Source organism: Oncorhynchus mykiss, chromosome 14 (assembly GCF_057628025.1).
Source record: "Oncorhynchus mykiss isolate SJ-2025 chromosome 14, ASM5762802v1, whole genome shotgun sequence".
Classification (NCBI taxonomy): domain Eukaryota; kingdom Metazoa; phylum Chordata; class Actinopteri; order Salmoniformes; family Salmonidae; genus Oncorhynchus; species Oncorhynchus mykiss.
The window spans coordinates 19429300-19449390 of record NC_143035.1 but is presented as its reverse complement, the minus strand read 5'-3'; the positions used below and the strand labels follow the sequence as shown (position 1 = coordinate 19449390).

The window sequence follows — 20091 nt, the reverse complement described above, 5'->3', positions numbered from 1 at the left end:
AGGGACAGGGAAGATGGTTAAAATTGATGGGAAGATGGATGGAGCCAAATACAGGACCATTCTGGAAGAAAACCTGATGGAGTCTGCAAAAGACCTGAGACTGGGACGGAGATTTGTCTTCCAACAAGACAATGATCCAAAACATAAAGCAAAATCTACAATGGAATGGTTCAAAAATAAACATATCCAGGTGTTAGAATGGCCAAGTCAAAGTCCAGACCTGAATCCAATCGAGAATCTGTGGAAAGAACTGAAAACTGCTGTTCACAAATGCTCTCCATCCAACCTCACTGAGCTCGAGCTGTTTTGCAAGGAGGAATGGGAAAAAATGTCAGTCTCTCGATGTGCAAAACTGATAGAGACATACCCCAAGCGACTTACAGCTGTAATCGCAGCAAAAGGTGGCGCTACAAAGTATTAACTTAAGGGGGCTGAATAATTTTGCACGCCCAATTTTTCAGTTTCTGATTTGTTAAAAAAGTTTGAAATATCCAATAAATGTCGTTCCACTTCATGATTGTGTCCCACTTGTTGTTGATTCTTCACAAAAAAATACAGTTTTATATCTTTATGTTTGAAGCCTGAAATGTGGCAAAAGGTCGCAAAGTTCAAGGGGGGCGAATACTTTCGCAAGGCACTGTATATCAACGATATCGCTCTTGCTGCGGGCGATTCCCTGATCCACCTCTACGCAGACGACACCATTCTGTATACTTCTAGCCCTTCCTTGGACACTGTGCTAACCTCCAAACGAGCTTCAATGCCATACAACACTCCTTCTGTGGCCTCCAACTGCTCTTAAACGCTAGTAAAACCAAATGCATGCTTTTCAACCGTTCGCTGCCCACACCCGCCCGCCAGACTAGCATCACCACCCTGGACGGTTCCGACCAAGAATATGTGGACAACTATAAATGCCTAGGTGTCTGGCTAGACTGTAAACTCTCCTTCCAGACTCATATTAAACATCTCCAATCAAAAATCAAATCTAGAATCGGCTTTCTATTTCGCAACGAAGCCACCTTCACTCACGCCGCCAAACTTACCCTAGTAAAACTGACTATCCTACCGATCCTCGACTTCATCGATGTCATCTACAAAATAGCTTCCAACACTCTACTCAGCAAACTGGATGCAGTCTATCACAGTGCCATCCGTTTTGTTACCAAATCACCTTATACCACCCACCACTGTGACCTGTATGCTCTAGTTGGCTGGCCCTCGCTACATATTCGTCGCCAGACCCACTGGCTCCAGGTCATCTATAAGTCTATGCTAGGTAAAGCTCTGCCTTATCTCAGTTCACTGGTCACGATAACAACACCCACCCGTAGCACACGTTCCAGCAGGTATATCTCACTGATCATCCCCAAAGCCAACACTTAATTTGGCCGCCTTTCCTTCCAGTTCTCTGCTGCCAGTGACTGGAACGAATTGCAAAAATCGCTGAAGTTGGAGACTTTTATTTCCCTCACCAACTTTAAACATCTATCTGAGCATCTAACGGATTGCTGCAGCTGTACATAGCCCATCTGTAAATAGCCCACCCAATCTATCTACCTCAGCCCCATACTGTTTTTATTTATTTACTTTTCTGCTCTTTTGAACACCAGTATCTCTACTTGCACATCATCATCTGCTCATTTATCACTCCACTGTTAGTCTGCTAAATTGTAACTATTCGCTCCTACGGCCTATTTATTGCCTACCTCCTCATGCCTTTTGCACACACTGTATATAGACTTTCTTTTCTCTACTGTGTCATTGATTGGTTTGTGTTATTGGCTTGTTTATTGTTTATTCCATGTGTAACTCTGTGTTCTCTGTGTCACACTGCTTTGCTTTATCTTGGCCAGGTCGTAGTTGCAAATGAGAACTTGTTCTCAACTAGCCAACCTGGTTAAATAAAGGTGAAATAAAAAATAAATAAAAATAAATAAACAAAAGGTTGTAGAATTTACTGTAGTTAGGTTGTTGCATGTACTATAGTTAGGTTGTAACATGTAGATAGGTTGTAACATGTGCTTAGGTTTTAAGATGTACTGTGGTTAGGTTGTACCGTGTAGTTAGGTTGTAACCTTTACTGTAGTTATGCTGTAACCTACTGCAGTTAGGTCCTTTATCATCAGCATCGTCCTTGTTATGGTTTGGCCGTCAATGTAAATAAGAATTTGTTCTGGCCTGGTGCAGTGGTCTAAGGCACTGCATCGCAGTGCTAGCTGTGCCACTAGAGATTCTGGGTTCGAGTCCAGGCTCTGTCGCAGCCGGCCTTGACCGGGAGACCCATGGGCAGCGCACAATTGTCCCAGAACTGTCCGGGTTAGGCAGGGATGGCCTTGTCCCATCGCGCACTAGAGACTCCTGTGGCTCCTGGCGCAGTGCACGCTGACACGGTCACCAGGTGTATGATGTTTCCTCTGACACATTGGTGCTGCTGGCTTCCGGGTTAAGTGGGCATTGTGTCAAGAAGCAGTGTGGCTTGGTTGGGTTGTGTTTCGGAGGACGAACGGCTCTCATCCTCTCTCGAGTCCGTACGGAAGTTGCAGTGATGACACAAGACTGTAACTACCAATTGGATACCATGAAATTGGGGAGAAAAACTGACTTGCCTAGTTAAAATAAAATAAATAGAAATACATTTAAAAAAATGGCTAATAACAAAACTACTAATTGTACTAATACAGATACACATCACAGGTAGCAAAAATATTCTCAGTTTCCTAGTGTTTGGTTGTCTATAGCCTGGGGGTAAATGCATTGTGGTGAATAAAAAAACATTCCCAGGCTACTAGATACCTATACCATGTCAAATTACTTAAGTGTTTTACAGGTTGCTAGACACTTTCATAGTATGACACCAGCACACTCAATCATTCACTTATTGCTGCAAGGTTTAAGCTGTGAACATTCTTCCATGTTTTGGCAGGGTTTTGCTGCAAGGCTCCCATCTCACTGGTCATTTTTTGCAATTCTTGTAGCTTCTGCAACTGGCTGGTAACATTCTTTCACCCCTCATTCTGATACATGCTATTCTGAAAGATAAGTATACAATAGTTCTGTGTTTAAGTACTGTTTGTCCATTTGTTGTCGTTTCGAAGTTAGCCTTCACAGATTTGTTTTAGTTTTGTTACATGCATTTATTTGTGGTAGTTTTAACAAAAATGGGTCTGATACAGTCGTTTCTTGTCATGGGTTGAGCAAGTGGGAGAGGGAGGCCAGCGACATCTGCAGTATTACATATAGCTCTGTATGTACGAATACGGCTCTGTCAACAAATTAGCACTATCTATAACCATATACCAAATGCCATTTGAGATCGGATGATAGTTGTCCCCTTTTCTGACACCATTATTACGTAGGAGAGACTAGGGTCAGTGGTCCTAGCAGTGGCTTGGGGAAGGGGACTTGGATAACGGATCAGGAGTCCAACCGGAGAAAGGTCCAACTGGAGAAAGGTCCAACTGGAGAAAGGTCCAACTGGAGAAAGGTCCAACTGGAGAAAGGTCCAACTGGAGAAAGGTCCAACCGGAGAAAGGTCCAACTGGAGAAAGGTCCAACTGGAGAAAGGTCCAACTGGAGAAAGGTTGGCCTGACTTTATGACCAATGTGGGATTCATAGGTTTAGCACAGTGGTGGTCAATCCTAGTCCTGGAGGACCGCCTTGTGTACAGGCTTTTGTTTCAGCCCTGCACTAACACATCGGATTAGAAAAATAATAAGTATTCCATTTAGACCATCCTTGAGCTAGCATTTTGTAGTTGCCATTTGAATTGTATTATGAGTAATTGATAGGCCTATCGTCATTATTGAAATGATCAATTTAGGATTGCATGATTAGTTTACGTTTCATTATTTGTTTACTTGTTCAACTGATTCAATCATTCAAGACGTCACCACATGCCTAATGCCCTTCAACAGATACCCTCTCTAATCCACATTGTATTGTACTACCCTACTCTGGTATGAACACATTGCATTGTACACCTCACACACCAACAATGAATTGTTTGTAGGCTGTAATAATTCCTGGTAGTCATGAGTACAGCGGCCCCAGCCCTAAACCTATTTATTAACCAACCAACCCCCTGGCTGGCAAACGCACGCACACACACCATGCTTCAAATCTCCTGCTTAGGGTGTGTTCTTTATGTTTGGGGTTGTTCGAGGCCTCATTTTTCAGCCAATCAGGGACCAGGGGGAATCAGGCCACCTCGGTCCAAACCAATTATGTATATAATCCCACACAGGAACAATACAATATGCTCCAGCACACCAACAAGCACAGCAGGAAGTGGACATGTCCTGGGTTGGTGGGCAGCACGTGAGATTTGGCAGGCGGTGGGTAATGTTCCCATAATTTCAAGATGTGGGACCGACACTAAAAGGGAGGGAAGGAAAGTGTTTCTTAATCTCATTCTGGTAAATTGTATTATGTGGAAGTATTTAAATGTGTCCATGGTAGTTCAGTATGAAATAAACGATATAGAAATATATAATTCTGTGAATATATGCCAATGCCGTTTGGGTATAGGACTAATCTCCTTTATTTTAAAGAGAACGAGTAGTCCTGCACAAACACTTGTTGAATGAAGTGGCTGTGAAATGATTTGTTGAGCAATGGCAGCATGCATTGACAGTGAATAATGTCACCTTTTCATGTTATCAGTTATGAGAGAAATGTGAATACACTGTGATATACCATACAGCCAGGAATGTGAACCCACCTGTAGAGATTTCTCTACATGCATGAATCTCTAATCCGTGCTTTAGAACAGCCTGTCAAGACATTGTTTTGATGACTAACTACATGTACTGTACAATGTACAGAATCAAAGCACTGCATGACTGAGGCAGCAGACACTGTAAATAAACAGATGTGCCAGGATAAAAGAGTTGGGTGGGACAGTCGTAGTACCGCATCCATATGTATATATTTTGTATATAGCCTATGGCTCTGGTGGTTAGAGCAGGCATGTGAGGTTCTTACGGTAGATCAAAGGCATGAGGAAGGATTCATGTATAGCTCTATAGATCTGAGGAGAGGAGAAAGGGATGTTAATGTTAGGTGAAGCCATGGATGAAGTAAATGTCTACTTAACTTGTGTACTGTGAAACAGGTGGGATATGGACTCTATGGGAGGCATGGCATTGCGGTCACATCATGTCTCACAACATTCTGTTCCTCAGAAAACATTGTTCACTGGCTGCTATTGAGTTTCTAGATGCATTATGGTGCCCTGTGAGGCATAACAATGACAAAAAGTTAACGTTGACTCCCGGTAAATGAACCGGCTTGGGACTCTGAGAGATCACAGGGAAGGATTTCTATCCAAATCTATTCAATTTGATCTGTATCCATAGCGAGGGATAATCCTCACGGATCTGCCTTACAGTTAGGTGTGCCAGCTGTGTTTCAACTACTGAGGGAATGTGCTTCCTGTGTTGTGTCACGCCACAATGCAATCGTGCGTATCAAATCGAATTCACTGGAACATCCTCCTCAGTCTTTCTTTCTATAAAGCATTGACAGGTCAAACAAACTTTACAAGACCAGACAACATTCAAAGGCACTTGGGTGCACTGGTGATATTCTACCACATTACTGTGGCACACATATATATTTTTTTTATCTGATTTCCGCTATGTCACGGTGACATTTTTTTTCTGCAATCCTGAAAAGGAAACTATGTCTCATCGTAAAACAACGTTATTTGTTTGGTTAATCACTAACCTAAAGGTTTTATTTTTTTATTTCACCATTATTTAACCAGGTAGACTAGTTGAGAACAAGTTCTCATTTGCAACTGCGACCTGGCCAAGATAAAGCATAGCAAAACATACAGTCAATAATACAGTAGAGTGCAAATGAGGTAAGGTGGTTTCAAAGCAAAGACTAACATTGATTTAATTGACTATCAAGATGGATGAATCATATTGCAAATAGCACGGTGATAAAGAAATCACACTTGAGGAATCTCCTTTAAAGAGATTGAATGGGATCTCAAGCACTTACAAATTCATAACATATCATCCGAATTGCAGGAAAACTACATTTTTGGGCAGGACGTAACATATCATACAAAATGGATGACGTTGTACAATTGTGCAACATTTTCAATGACCTGTTTTGGCTCATACTTTCAAAACTACCGGCTGAAATGATCCAAAACCTTTAACGCATATTAAGCATTTTTCCATCCTCTGAGCAGCTGATGAGAGCCTGCTGTTTGAAATCATGTGGCACCCACCTTCTGCTTTTCAACAAAATTGGTATTTATCTGGTGACAAATGGTACGTAACTGTGTTTATTTTGATTAATCATTAATAAATATAGTAATTACTTAATTATTACGTAAATACCCTTTTACAATTTGATGTCTAGATAAATACCAGATTATAAGTAAAACATAAGTAAAACAATAAATAACAGAGTTGTGTCCTACTCTTCTTTTTTGCATATCTGATTCCAATCAAATATTTTTCCTGCAGTCTGAACATCCAAAAAGCACATGGAATCGTATATTCTCCAATCAGATTCAAACCACATTTATAGGTGGTTTGAAATCAGATACAAATCCAATTCCTGGCCATGCGACTTGTGTTTGAATGGACTGATCAGATTTATTTGCCCTCAAGTGTTTTGTAGACTGCTATTTGGCATATCTTGTTGCGTGCTAGCAACTCTATTGACAGTTTGACAAGAAAATGTGGCAACTAAATAGCTTGTTTACAAACAAAGTACTGAGTTTCTCGTGCTATCAAGCTAAACAGCTACCTAGCTTGTTGACTGCTGAGGCTAGCCAAAAAGTACTTGTTTTGAAAGTTGGATCATCTTATCCTTATTCATATCCATGTACAACCCCAAATCCGTAAACACGGGCACTTTCATAGATATCATCCTAACCAACTTGCCCTCCAAATACACCTCTGCTGTTTTCAACCAAGATCTCAGTGATCACTGCCTCATTGCCTGCATCCGCTATGGGTCCGTGGTCAAACGACCACCCCTCATCACTGTCAAACGCTCCCTAAAACACTTCAGCGAGCAGGCCTTTCTAATCGATCTGGCCCTGGTATCCTGGAAGGATATTGACCTCATCCTGTCAGTAGAGGATGCCTGGTCATTCTTTAAAAATGCCTTCCTCACCATCTTAAATAAGCATGCCCTTTCAAAAAAAATTGAACCAGGAACAGATATAGCCCTTGGTTCTCTCCAGACCTGACTGCCCTCGACCAGCACAAAAACATCCTGTGGCGTTCTGCATTAGCATCGAATCGCCCAGGTGAACATTTCAGGGAAGTTAGGAACCAATATACACAGGCAGTTAGGAAAGCTAAGGCTAGCATTTTCAAACAGAAATTTGCATCCTGTAGCACAAACTGAAAAAGGTTCTGGGACACTGTAAAGTCCATGGAGAATAAGAGCACCTCCTCCCGGCTGCCCACTGCACTGTGGCTAGGAAACACTGTCACCACCAATAAATCCACTATAATTGAGAATTTCAATAAGCATTTTTCCACGGCTGGCCATGCTTTCCACCTGGCTACCCCTACCCCGGTCAACAGCCCTGCACTCCCCACAGCAACTCGCCAAAGCCTCCCCATTTCTCCTTCACCCAAATCCAGAAAGCTGATTTTCTGAAAGAGCTGCAAAATCTGGACCCCTACAAATCAGCCGGGCTAGACAATCTGGACCCTCTCTTTCTAAAATGATCTGCTGAAATTGTTGCAAGCCATATCACTAGCCTGTTCCAACATCTCTTTCATATCGTCTGATATTCCCAAAGATTGGAAAGCTGCCACGGTCATCCCCCTCTTCAAAGGGTGAGACATTCTAGACCCAAACTGCTACAGACCTATATCTATCCTACCCTGCCTTTCTAAGGTCTTCGAAAGCCAAGTTAACAAACAGATTACCGACCATTTAGAATCACACCATACCTTCTCCATACCTTCTCCCCCAATCGTCCTACAGTACACCCCCGTGCACACACTTGTCATTACTATGACAACTAGCTTAGCCTTGTTAGCAAATTACTGATGTCTGAACACACACAAATCTGATTTGGCCACTTGTAACTAGTTGGACAGTCAGTATTCCAAAAGGGATTTGAAAAACAAAACTGATTTGAGTGCAGTTTGAACAAAGCTTTACTCCTACTATCCTAATCCTCTTCAGATTGTATTGTATAATCACAAAAACAAATGCCCCCAACAAATACCCCCATATTTTATTCCATTTGACATTTTGTCATATGATCTTATGCTATGATTATTTGCATAGAAACCCATTATTCCAAGAAACCCATTTGAACCAAATCTAGAATTGTTATAAAAATGTGACCGATTTTCACTCAACAGAACACATTTTCCCAGTGACAGAAGTAAACATTCAGTTTTGATAGTTCATTTAGCACGTTTGATCATGATGCTAGTTACTCTGTAAAAAGAGTCAACAGAGACTTTCCACCCGCTCACCTGATGCATGTTGAGTATTAGCTATGTGTTGTGATTGACTTCTGCTTATTGCTCCTTCGGGTTCTACACACTAATATCGCCTTGAATGACTGATCTGTTGCTAGATAGGCTTGGCATGTTCCTATCTACATGTACCTTTTACCATGTGTCCTTCCAACATTTTTGATAAGTTTTGGGTTGGTCAAACATGAATTATCTATTTTAGTAAAGGGTGGCTGGGTACTCCTTCATGAAATGACATAATTCACATCCAATGTATATTATTTGAATGCAGGAATCGGTTATTTCCTGAAGAACATAAGCTTTTTATAGATTTGTGAAGTACAGTTCAAGCTCAGGTCAGCCTGATAAACAATAAACAACGGAATAAGATTATAATAGCTAGTAGCTCGTAAATAGCTAATTATAGGTGTGGCCCATGGCCTACATGGCTTGGACAGTTAACAGAGTTCCATGGTAAGTACACTAACACCCCTTCCCCATTGATCCAGGTATGACCATCTTAAAACAATTCCATATGTTAGCTTAGTAGAACCCCCCCCCCCCAAAAGACTTTGACTTTTTGAGGTTTAAAGCAAAATAGAGCTATGGAACTGTATAAATGTGTTTTGTTACAGTGGCACCAGAACTGCATTATTATAAAACTATCTGGTGGGCCTACTACTTGAGGATGGCCACAATGTCAGCAGTGACTGAAAACATGTACTGTAAGGGCATCGTAGAGCTTTCAGACTAAGATACAACTTACAGTTTAATTTATAGTAAAAAAAATGTATCAGGCACATCACTTGATAGATCTTGGTGTCAAGTATAATATTCCTCAGCCTTGGCAACAGTTACCCATGTGGCAATACCATGCCCTAAAGCACTGCAAGTAATGCAGCAAGCAGCCTTGTAGTTTTAGAATTTTGTTAGGCTTTTTGATGGGTCTCAATGGCCCTCTTACTCAGATCTTATACGAGAGACTACCTTCTATGGGTTTCTAGTCCTACTATCAGTCTTTTACTATCTGGCTTTTTATTTTGTTACCCATGGTTTTTCTTTTGACAAATGAGTCTGGACACATGGACACCATTTCACCATCTATTTTGGGGATCAATTCAACACAACTTTCTCTGCACCCCTGTATGGCTCATTTCCATGTATACTAAATAGTGTACCTACCATTCCTCTCCCATCTAATGAGCCCAACATGCTGCGAGAGGAAATGTGGACAAATATCCGAATCTCCTATAGTTTACTCATGCCTCCGGTCCCAGACATGCCCATTAAAAGTTTGTTGAAGATTGCCAAAGGTTTTACAATATAAAAAGGCACAATCTGTAAGATGTTGTGCTGGTCATTTAAACAAGGTATGCTTATCATGTTGATCTCACAGACCTTGCATCCATAGCTCCTTCTAAGAATTTGAGAGTGGTTATATTTCCCCCGTTTCCATTTCTCTGCTTACCAAACAAAGTGACTGGGTAAGGCTGCTGAAATTGCAGATTGGGCCTTTAACAAATTACAGAAATCTGGAGGGCTAATTTGAACCACATCCTAAAGTACACATGTATTATATACTCATGTCTACATGAAGCACTGTACTAGATTCACTTTTGTACCTTTTCTGTTTTTCCAGGGAGCATGACGAGGGATTGTCAAGTGCTGGTTGTGGGTCATGTAGGTGCTTGTCTGAGTGTGTGGTGCAGTGTGGGAGTACCTGTAGTGACAGAAAAGTCTTAGAGATAATGACTCCTAAAGAGAGAAAGGGTCTCTGCTTCACCTCTGTTTTTTCTGACCACATTTTGGGGGTTTTGTTATTTTTTTTAGGGGGGGAGGGGTTACAGATACATTATGCATTTCAAATAAGTTCAGAAAACCTCTCCCCGTAGGCTGACACTCAAAAAACAGATAAACCCCTCCCCTAACACCCATTCCCCATGGGCCCAAAAGCAAAGAAAGTAAAAAAGATTAAAATACAGTATGGATGGATAGATAGATGCTGAATGCACACATTTGTTTACATCCCTATTAGTGAGCATTTCTCCTTTGCCAAGATAATCCATCCACCTGACAGGTGGCATATCAAGAAGCTGATTAAACAGCAGGTGCACCATTTGCTGGTACAAAAGGCCACTCTAAAAGTTGCAGTTTTGTCACAACACAATGGCACAGATGTTCCAAGTTTTGAAGGATTGTGCTGACTGCATGAATATCCACCAGAGCTGTTGCCAGAGAATGTAATGTTCATTTATCTACCATAAGCCGTCTCCAATGTCGTTTTAGAGAATTTGACAGTGCGTCCATCCGGCTTTACATCCGCAGACTACGTGTAAAGACGCCAGCCCAGGACCTCCACATCCGGATTCTTCACTTGCGGGATTGTTTGAGACCATGCACCCGGGCAGCTGATGAAACTGAGGAGTATTTCTGTCTGTAATAAAATGTATTTATTTCACCTTTATTTAACCAGGTAGAACAAGTACTCATTTGCAACTGCGACCTGGCCAAGATAAAGCATAGCAATTCGACACATACAACAACACAGAGTTACACATGCAATAAACAAAACATAGTCAATAATACAGCAGAACAAAAGAAAACAAAAAGTCTATGTACAGTGAGTGCAAATGAGGTAAGATATGGGAGTTAAGGCAATATATAGGCCATGGTGGCGAAGTAATTACAATATAGCAATTACACACTGGAATGGTAGATGTGCAGAAGATGAATGTGCAAGTAGAGATACTGGGGTGCAAAGGAGCAAGATAAATAAATAAAGTATGGGGATGAGATAGGTAGATAGATGGGCTGTTTACAGATGGGCTATGTACAGGTGCAGTGATCTGTGAGCTGCTCTGACAGCTGGTGCTTAAAGCTAGTGAGGGAGATATGAGTCTCCAGCTTCAGGGGATTTTTGCAGTTCGTTCCAATCATTGGCAGCAGAGAACTGGAAGGAAAGACGACCAAATGAGGAATTGGCTTTGGGGGTGACCAGTGAGACATACCTGCTGGAGTGCATGCTACGAGTGGGTGCTGCTATGGTGACCAGTGAGCTGAGATAAGGCGGGGCTTTACTTAGCAGAGACTTGTAGATAACCTGTAGCCAGTGGGTTTGGCGACGAGTATGAAGCGAGGGCCAACCAACGAGAGCGTACAGGTCGCAATGGTGGGTAGTGTATGGGGCTTTGGTGACAAAACGGATGTCACTGTGATAGACTGCATCCAGTTTGTTGAGTAGAGTGTTGGAGGCTATTTAGATAGATGACATCACCGAAGTCGAGGATCGGTAGGATAGTCAGTTTTACGAGGGTCTGTTTGGCAGCATGAGTGAAGGATGCTTTGTTGCGATATAGGAAGCCGATTCTAGATTTCATTTTGGATTGGAGATGCTTAATGTGAGTCTGGAAGGAGAGTTTACAGTCTAACCAGATAATAAAAGCTCTTTTATGGGAAAAAACGTCCAAGTGGCCTATGCCCTCCCAGGCCAACTCATGGCTGCGCTCCTGCCCAGTCATGTGAGATGCATTAGTGTCACATCCTGATCTGTTTCACCTGTCTTTGTGATTGTCTCCACCCCCCCTCCAGGTGTCATCCATCTTCCCCATTATCCCCTATGTATTTATACCGTGTTCTCTGTCTGTCTGTTGCCAGTTTGTCTTGTTTGTTTGAGTCAACTAGCTTTTTGTGTCTCAGCTCCTGCTTTTTCTAGTCTCTCTTTTCTTGCCCTCCCGGATTTGACCCTTGCCTGTCCTGACTCTGCGCCCATCTGCCTGACCACTCTGCCTGACCACTCTGCCTGAGCCTGCCTGCCGACCTGTACCTCTGCCTCCCTCTGGATTACCGACCTCTTCCTGCCTTGACCTGTCTACTGCTTGCCTCTGTTGGAACATGAAACCATTGTTTATTCAATGTGGTCTGCATCTGGGTCTTCCCTTCATACCTGATACATTAGAGCCTAATGAATTTATTTAAATTGACTAATTTCCTTATTTGAAATGCATTTTTTTTTTTTGTGTGTGTGTGTGTGTGTGTGTGTGTGTGTGTGTGTGTGTGTATAAACACATGTTTGTATATATGTGTTGGGCTTTAGCCGAGATTATTCTTTAGAGTCAAGTCTATTTGTCCAGGCCTCAATTTTTCCTTGAATAGCACCATTCATTCTTGCTGTTGATAATTCTGTTGGAACTTCTAATAGTAACTGTATCTACTGGTGAATTGGGAGAGAGTGAGGTGATTGCCAGCTAAGATATATTTAAAAAAATATTTTTTTGCAGAAGTGCTGCCTGCCAGCAGCAATCATCTCTGATTGAGAGATGCAATGCGCTATCATCGTTAAGGAACAAAGTTGCAAAGCATTTAATATTTATATTCATGCACTTCAAAAATAATTTTGTAACTTTGCCCAAGAAGTATTTAACTGCAGGGCACTCCCATCATGTGGAGGAATGTGCCTACCTGATTTAGGGGACACAGTGAACAGTTGGGAGTTGGGGCTAATCACATCGTAAAACGTTTCCTTTGTGTTAAATACAGTCTGTGAACAAACTTCAAATGTATAAATTGATGGTTTGGATTACGGAATGCCAAGGTCATATTTTTCCAAATGCTTTTCCAGTTAAAAGGTTGTTCCAATTCATTTAGATATGTGGACCATACTTTAATGGCTAGTTCAGAATCAGAGCTTTCCAAAATTTGTTTATATATTATAGAGATCAGTGCTTTTGGGAGCCCAGATAATGTATTTATTATTTAGAAATCCAATCAATACATAGTTTGGTAGTTGGGTTTCCCAAGGGACTTCAAAGGCCAGCATAGCTGACCTAAGTTGTGCATAAATAAAAATAGATTTGTCTGGTAATTTGTATGTCTTTCAAATCTTGGAATGTTCTTGAACAATTACTGTCCATGATATCAGCAATTGTACGGATTCCACATTTGAACCATTGGGCGGGATGCAAAATACCCCCCTCCAGATCACATGGCATTATTGTGAAATATTGGAGTATGGGCATGCCATTTTGGTTCCCAGTTACATTGTTTGTAACTTTACAAGTTGTGTGAGCAACAATAGGACCAACGCTTAGCAGTGTTGAAGAGATACAATATATCAGTGAAGATCCCCTCTTCCAGGGCAATAGGAGACACCATATTTCTCTATATACTCAGCCAGAGTGTGGAAAAATCCTGTATAAACCAATTTAGGATGGGACAAAATGCTAGTGCCTGGAAATACAATTTAAAGTTTGCTACTGGTAGTCCTACGTCTTTCCCACATTTGCAAGTTTGTTCATTTGAATTTTGAAACAGCACCATGGATTTTATCCCAATAGCCAGAAGGGGGAGACAAGGGAAGCATTGAACTACAGAAATTCTGCCGTGGCAATATTCATTTTGACATTAGATATTTGGCCGGTTAAAGTAACTGGGATATTAGTCCATCTACTGAGGTCGAATTTAATTGATTTGAGCGTTCTGTTAAAGTTTCTGGCAATGGTTTTATCTAAGGGAGGAAATATCTATTCACAAACATTTCAAAATGGGAAACGATTGGGATTAGATAAGTAGAGATGGCGTCCTCCTTCAGGGTCTTGAGAGGCAGTAGGGCAGATTTGGTTAGAATCATTTATTTTATAACTTCAGACAGAGATTCATTTGTCTACAATCTTCAGGACAGGTCAGTACTACTAAAATACTGACCGGTTGCATCCTCTACAACCAATGTGATCATCTTGAAGAACAATCTGGCCTTAAATAGCCATGTACTCTTATAATCTCCACCAGGCACAGCCAGAAGAGGACTGGTCACCCCTCAGTGCCTGGTTCCGTCTAGGTTTCTTCATATGTTCCTGCCTTTCTAAGGACTTTTTCCTAGCCACCTTGCTTTTACATCTGCATTGCTTGATGTTTGGGGTTTTATGCTGAGTTTCTGTATAGCACTTTGTGACATCTGCTGATGTAAAAAGGAGTTTTATAAATATATTTGATTGATTTGGAGGGTTTGAGATACCTTACCTTATCCAGACAATGTACTGTGAGCGTATAACAAGATAACGTGATTTGTTGAATTGAGAGTAATTGATGGAATTTCTTTCGATTGTTGAATTGCCTGGGCCAGGGGCTCCATAGACAATAGAAATAGCAGAGGTGTGATGGGATCACCTTGCCTGCGACTTCTAGTTATTCTGAACCGAACAGAGCAGGTATTGCCTGTATTCCTGCTGTATCCCTAGCAGGAATACCCCCCCCCCCCTAAAAAAGAGTCTAACAAAGAGTCACTGACCAACAACCAAAACGAAACAGGTGGGGTTTTAGAAGGGGTTCTGAAAGACACTCATGGGGGTGTCCACTGAACGTTTACTAGCAACAACTGGAACCTAAAAGACACCCACGAACGCCCATGAACGCTCACTAAATTTTCCCAAGAAGAGGCAAACAAAAGAAAAACCAACACAAAACTTAAAGACAGGAAGCAAACAAAAAGGGTGGAGAAAAACAAAAATCAGGAAAATCGGATAAAGGATTGTTTGTCTAGAACACAAAATAGGGAGAGCCAACTAAAGGTGTAAAACCTCCGCATCTATCAAGAGCACTGGGCCAGCCACTCTTAAATAGCACCTGGGCCAGCACAGGTGAAACACCTTCCCACTAACGAGACGGCAACAAGCACAGGTGTAACACATACTGACTTACGAGCTGACACCCATCGGTGCGCCCTACGTGCTAACGAGCTATACATCCAACCTCAAAACATAAATGGAAAAACCAAAGCCTGTAACAACTATGGCTGAAGGACTGGCATATAGTACTTTAATCATATTAATACAATTGGAGCCAAGTCCCATATGTTCCAAAACTGACCATAGATATGATCATTCAAGTCTATCAAAAGCCTTTTCTGCGTTCTTTATAGAAACGAGATAATCTTTGGTTAATTCATTTTAGTTCTCATAGTAATTCATCTGATTCAGACTCAATAGTTGCAATATCTGCTAATTGATCATTACTCCGAAGCTTGTTAGCCAGTAGACGACTGGGTTGATTAACATTGAAGTAATTGTTGAGTCTAACTCGATGGATTGCAAATTCTGCAGTCTGTCATATCAATACATTTAGTTGTGTCTTGACTTTGAAAAGAGTAGTCGCTACCTTGTCTGAAAAAAGTGTTTGTTGAGAACACTGTCGTTAACAACTTTTCCAATTCTAATATCTTCTATCATTTTGACAAACAGTTCAGTTAATTAGTAAAACCTTCAATACATTTATTTAAAATGTACCGCCCAAATAATTTTGTGTTTTTGTCAAGCAAGTATTTTCTTGTTTGGTAACCTCAATAAGACCATTTTGACAAGCTGGGTCAGACTGATGATGGCTGTCAATGTCGTAATAATACAGGTGACACACAGGTGTGCCCTCTACTTCTAGCCCCATATCAAAACATTGGTAATAATGCCACTACTGTTTGGGTCACTATGTGGGTGGAGACCCGGCTTCAAATACTATTTGAAATCATGTTAATACTTTGAGCGTTTGTTTTAGTCTGCCTGGAGTGCTAGGTGGGTGGGGTTTGCATTTTTGGGACTTTTCTATTGGTTCCCTTGAAACTGGCAAGCTCAATTGAGCACAGCTAAAGTTTTTGAAATCATTTAGTATAGTATTTGAACTCAGGTCACTGTGGGGGATGTCTCGTCAACAGTTTTTCATGTGGCAGTGACCATTTGACCTCCAACCCATAGGTCAGTCAAAAAGAACAGCTGGACAGAAGCAAGAAGCCAGTCAAAGAAGGCCAGTAACTGGAAAATTACATGTTACATGTGGCATGTTTGTAACTGGCTTTGTCAATAGACCTAACTAATGAACTTAATGGACCCAAGTTATATAACTGCACTCTATTCTCCTCTGCAAACTGGTCATCTCTGTATACCTGTCGCACAACCCACTGGTTGATGCTTATTAATAAAACACTCTTAGGCCTCACTCCCCCCTATCTGAGATACCTACTGCAGCCCTCATCCTCCACATACAACTGTTCTGCCAGTCACATTCTGTTAAAGGTCCCCAAAGCACACACATCCCTGGGCCGCTCCTCTTTCCAGTTCGCTGTAGCTAGCGAGCTTCATCTCTTCATTCAAAGACTCAATCATGGACACTCTTACTGACAGTTGTGGCTGCACGTGCTGTATTGTTGTCTCTACCTTCTTGCCCTTTGTGCTGTTGTCTGTGCCCAATAATGTTTGTAACATATTTTGTGCTGCTACCAGATTGGGCTGCTACTGTGTTGTGTTGCTACCGTGCTATTGTAATGTTGTCTCCGCAGGAGGCCTTTGGCCTTTTGGTAGGCCGTCTTTGCAAATAAGAATTTGTTCTTAACTGACTGCCTAGTTAAATAAAGGTTAAATAAAGTAAAATATATGCATATGGGTTTATGAAAATACTAGGAATCCGAGAACCTTGTAGTATAATGACAATAAAAATACCAAGAAGGATGACTAATGAAAAGTTATTGGACCAAGACGAAAGAACCATTGAAGAGTAAATGATATCGTCAATGAATAGGGTTGGGGTTCATTCCATTCAAATTCCTCTCAGTTCAAAGAATGATTGAAATCCAATTAATGGAGAGAAAAAATGTATTCAAAGTATCTCCCCTTGATTGTCTGACAGCTATACTATTATAGTTATAGCAAAAATATCCATTAGCTATCAAGCACAGTTATGTAATTTCATAGACCTCATGATTGTGTGTTATTGTAGTGTTCTACATGAAAGGCGTAGCTAAGTGTCATGGACTAGTATTTAGAACATGTCAATTGTATTTCACCTTGGAAAAAGGCCATGGAAATCCAGTAGTCAGTGAACGAATGTAGAATAAATCTTCTAAAGGAGCACTCTAACTGACTTGGTATAATTATAGAGTAATTACCCAACATGCTCAAACTCCTTATCTTTGGGCAAATGCAGAGGAGTATGCACAGCAGGGGTGTGTGTGTGTGTGTGTGTGTGTGCGTGCGCGCATGAGCATGCGTGCATAAGTGAGTGCATTGCAGGGTGGTACGGAATAATACTCTGTCTGCCAAGAAGTAGTAAATTATATAATAAGCGTTAGTCATTCGAAAATAATGATGATTGAGTAATGCAATACACCATTGAAAATAATAATGACCTAACTCCTGTCCACCCTCCTAGAAAGAATATGCTGCAGAAATGCTTCAGCTACAAGTGCATATAAAATGAAGAGAAGAGTTGAGTACATAGTATACAAAATATTTATTAAGTAGGCTACTGTAGCTTTACAATGAATACAACACCTAGCAAAAACATTTCAAAGGGAAAAGTGGTATGGATGGTATGAGTGCGGTTACATGCACACGATAATGTGATTATTGTGGTTAGTCATATTAATATAATGGTTCGATTAAACCGTTTACATGCTTTGCAAGAAGAACGAATTCCCTAATAATCATGTTCACATGGACACATCTGAAATAGGGCTACCCGATGGCACTGATAAATGCAGCAAATCGTCAATCAAAATATACGTTCTACCACAGCGGACATTTTATTTTTGGGAATAATATTTGATTCTGAATTCGAACGTATAAAGTTTGTATGTGAAAACTACTTCTAAGATGCATACATTCAGTTGTTCCAAACACACTCCGCTCACACTAAAAAGGGAGGCTCGATCGGCTGGTGCTAGCACATTCACAGATCAAATATACCGCTGGAACACCGAGTAAAGGTGTATACATGTCCTAATAATTCGAAAGATTGCTCAGAAAACAATGTGTGTATGTTGTCTTAGATTAGGATTTTACGGCGAAAACAAACAAGGTAAGGGGGTTGAGTGACTATTGTAAAGTCCGCCTACTGCCATAATCAGTTTCATATCAAATTATTAGTGTGCATGTAAATGTACTCAACAATCTGTCTTTAAACTAGGTTCTCCTCACAATCCATCAAAATACATTCATATTCGCGATTAGAAATAGCAACAAGTGTTAATTAGTTTGTTTATGACAACGCATTTCTTTTACGTTCAACAATCATCATTCTGGACCATGGAGAAAAAGAAAGTACACAAACTCGACCACGAACCGGCGCAATATTCTTCCGCCAGTCTCTTCTTATCAACTGTGCAAGATTTGGCACCCGATGGGGAAACATAAGGAGAAGAATGTGTCTGAATGGTAGTCCTTGGAACAACAACATCTCTGGGTGTATTGTTAAGTTTGAAATGGGCTTCCTTAGGAGCTTTTCTGCACATTCCTGCTTTAATCAAAGCGGTGGAGTCCAAGCATAATTTCTTCTGTTTCTTTAGAGCACGCGTAATCTGTTTCCAGTAGGCTTTGGCGTTGGACTCGTACCCAGGGCAAGTGGCTGGTTTGGCCACATATTTGCAGTCGAAACTTGTTTCCCCTTTTTTGCAGTTCACGTCAAGCACAAAGGCATCATCACCTGTCGCAACCCAAGTGCACTGCGTCTGGTCTTTGGTGGAGAATTTGCCCTTGAAAACACCCTTTCCTCTGGGGCTGCTGTCTTTATTCGCTGGAGACGGGACGGAGGGCTTTGGTTGCTCTCTGTCAATTGGTTCCCCTTTTTCTTTCTCCTTCATCCCGCTTTTTTTGGATCCTTGACATTTAGCAACCATAAACTCCTGAGATATGCAGGAAATAACCAGCAAGACGGCTAAATTGGTAAGGAGCGCCATGTCCCGCTAAAATATCTGCAGAAATGGCATAGTTATTAGTACAGTAGGCCTCCAATTCAAATAATTGGTACTGTAGCCTGTTACAACATGGCAGCAGAGAATATTTATGGAGGATAATGGCATATAATATTTAACACAACATAAGTGGTTATTTTAGTCAGCTCACCTGTGGATTTGGAAAGATGGAAATTATTCAATTTCGTTATGACACCTGGGGAACGTGCATGTGGCATTTATAGAGCACAGACACACCCACCACCGCCTTATTCCCTCATGCCACACACATGGAACATGGGCCTAAACACACACACACACACACACACACACACACACACACACACACACACACACACACACACACACGTTTGTTTTACAATTGATTCCCATTCAAAATCCTATTTTTCCTTACCTTAACCCTTAACCTAACCATAACGGTAACCCAAAATCCCTAACTCTAATAGCAACCCTATCCCTAATTGTAAACCTAACCCCTTAACCAAAAACAGTAATTTTACTTGTGCTGTCTGGTTTGCTTAATATAAGGAATTTTGAAAGATTTATACTTTTATATTTTAACAATTAAATGCACTTTTAAAACTTAAGTATATTTAAAACCAAATACTTTTAGAATTTTACTCAAGTAGTATTTTACTGGGTGACTTTCACTTTTACTTGAGTCATTTTCTATTAAGTTATCTTTACTTTTACTCAAGTTTTTCCACCGCTGGTATATGCACCCATGAACTGTTCCAGTAAAAGTGCAGTGAGCAACGAATTGAAAAAAATATATATTTAAAGAAGTTGATACAACAGCGTCACTTACTGGGGGAAAAAGAGACACAGCACCTCTAAAAGGGTTGTATTTCAGACAAAGAAAAACATTGTAGTCAAAAACGTTTTGCCTGCTGGTATTTAAAAAA

General features: G+C 40.9%; 1 protein-coding gene across 1 annotated transcript; it reads right to left on the bottom strand.

The window, feature by feature from the left end:
• Positions 1–17708: 17708 nt before the first annotated feature.
• Positions 17709–19440, bottom strand: fgfbp1a (fibroblast growth factor binding protein 1a). Its single transcript, XM_021561437.3, has 2 exons — positions 19338–19440; positions 17709–19186 (listed from the first exon to the last, which is right to left on the bottom strand). The coding sequence occupies exon 2, from the start codon at positions 19169–19171 to the stop codon at positions 18500–18502; it is 672 nt and encodes a 223-aa protein (XP_021417112.2). The 5' UTR covers positions 19172–19186; positions 19338–19440; the 3' UTR covers positions 17709–18499.
• Positions 19441–20091: the final 651 nt, after the last annotated feature.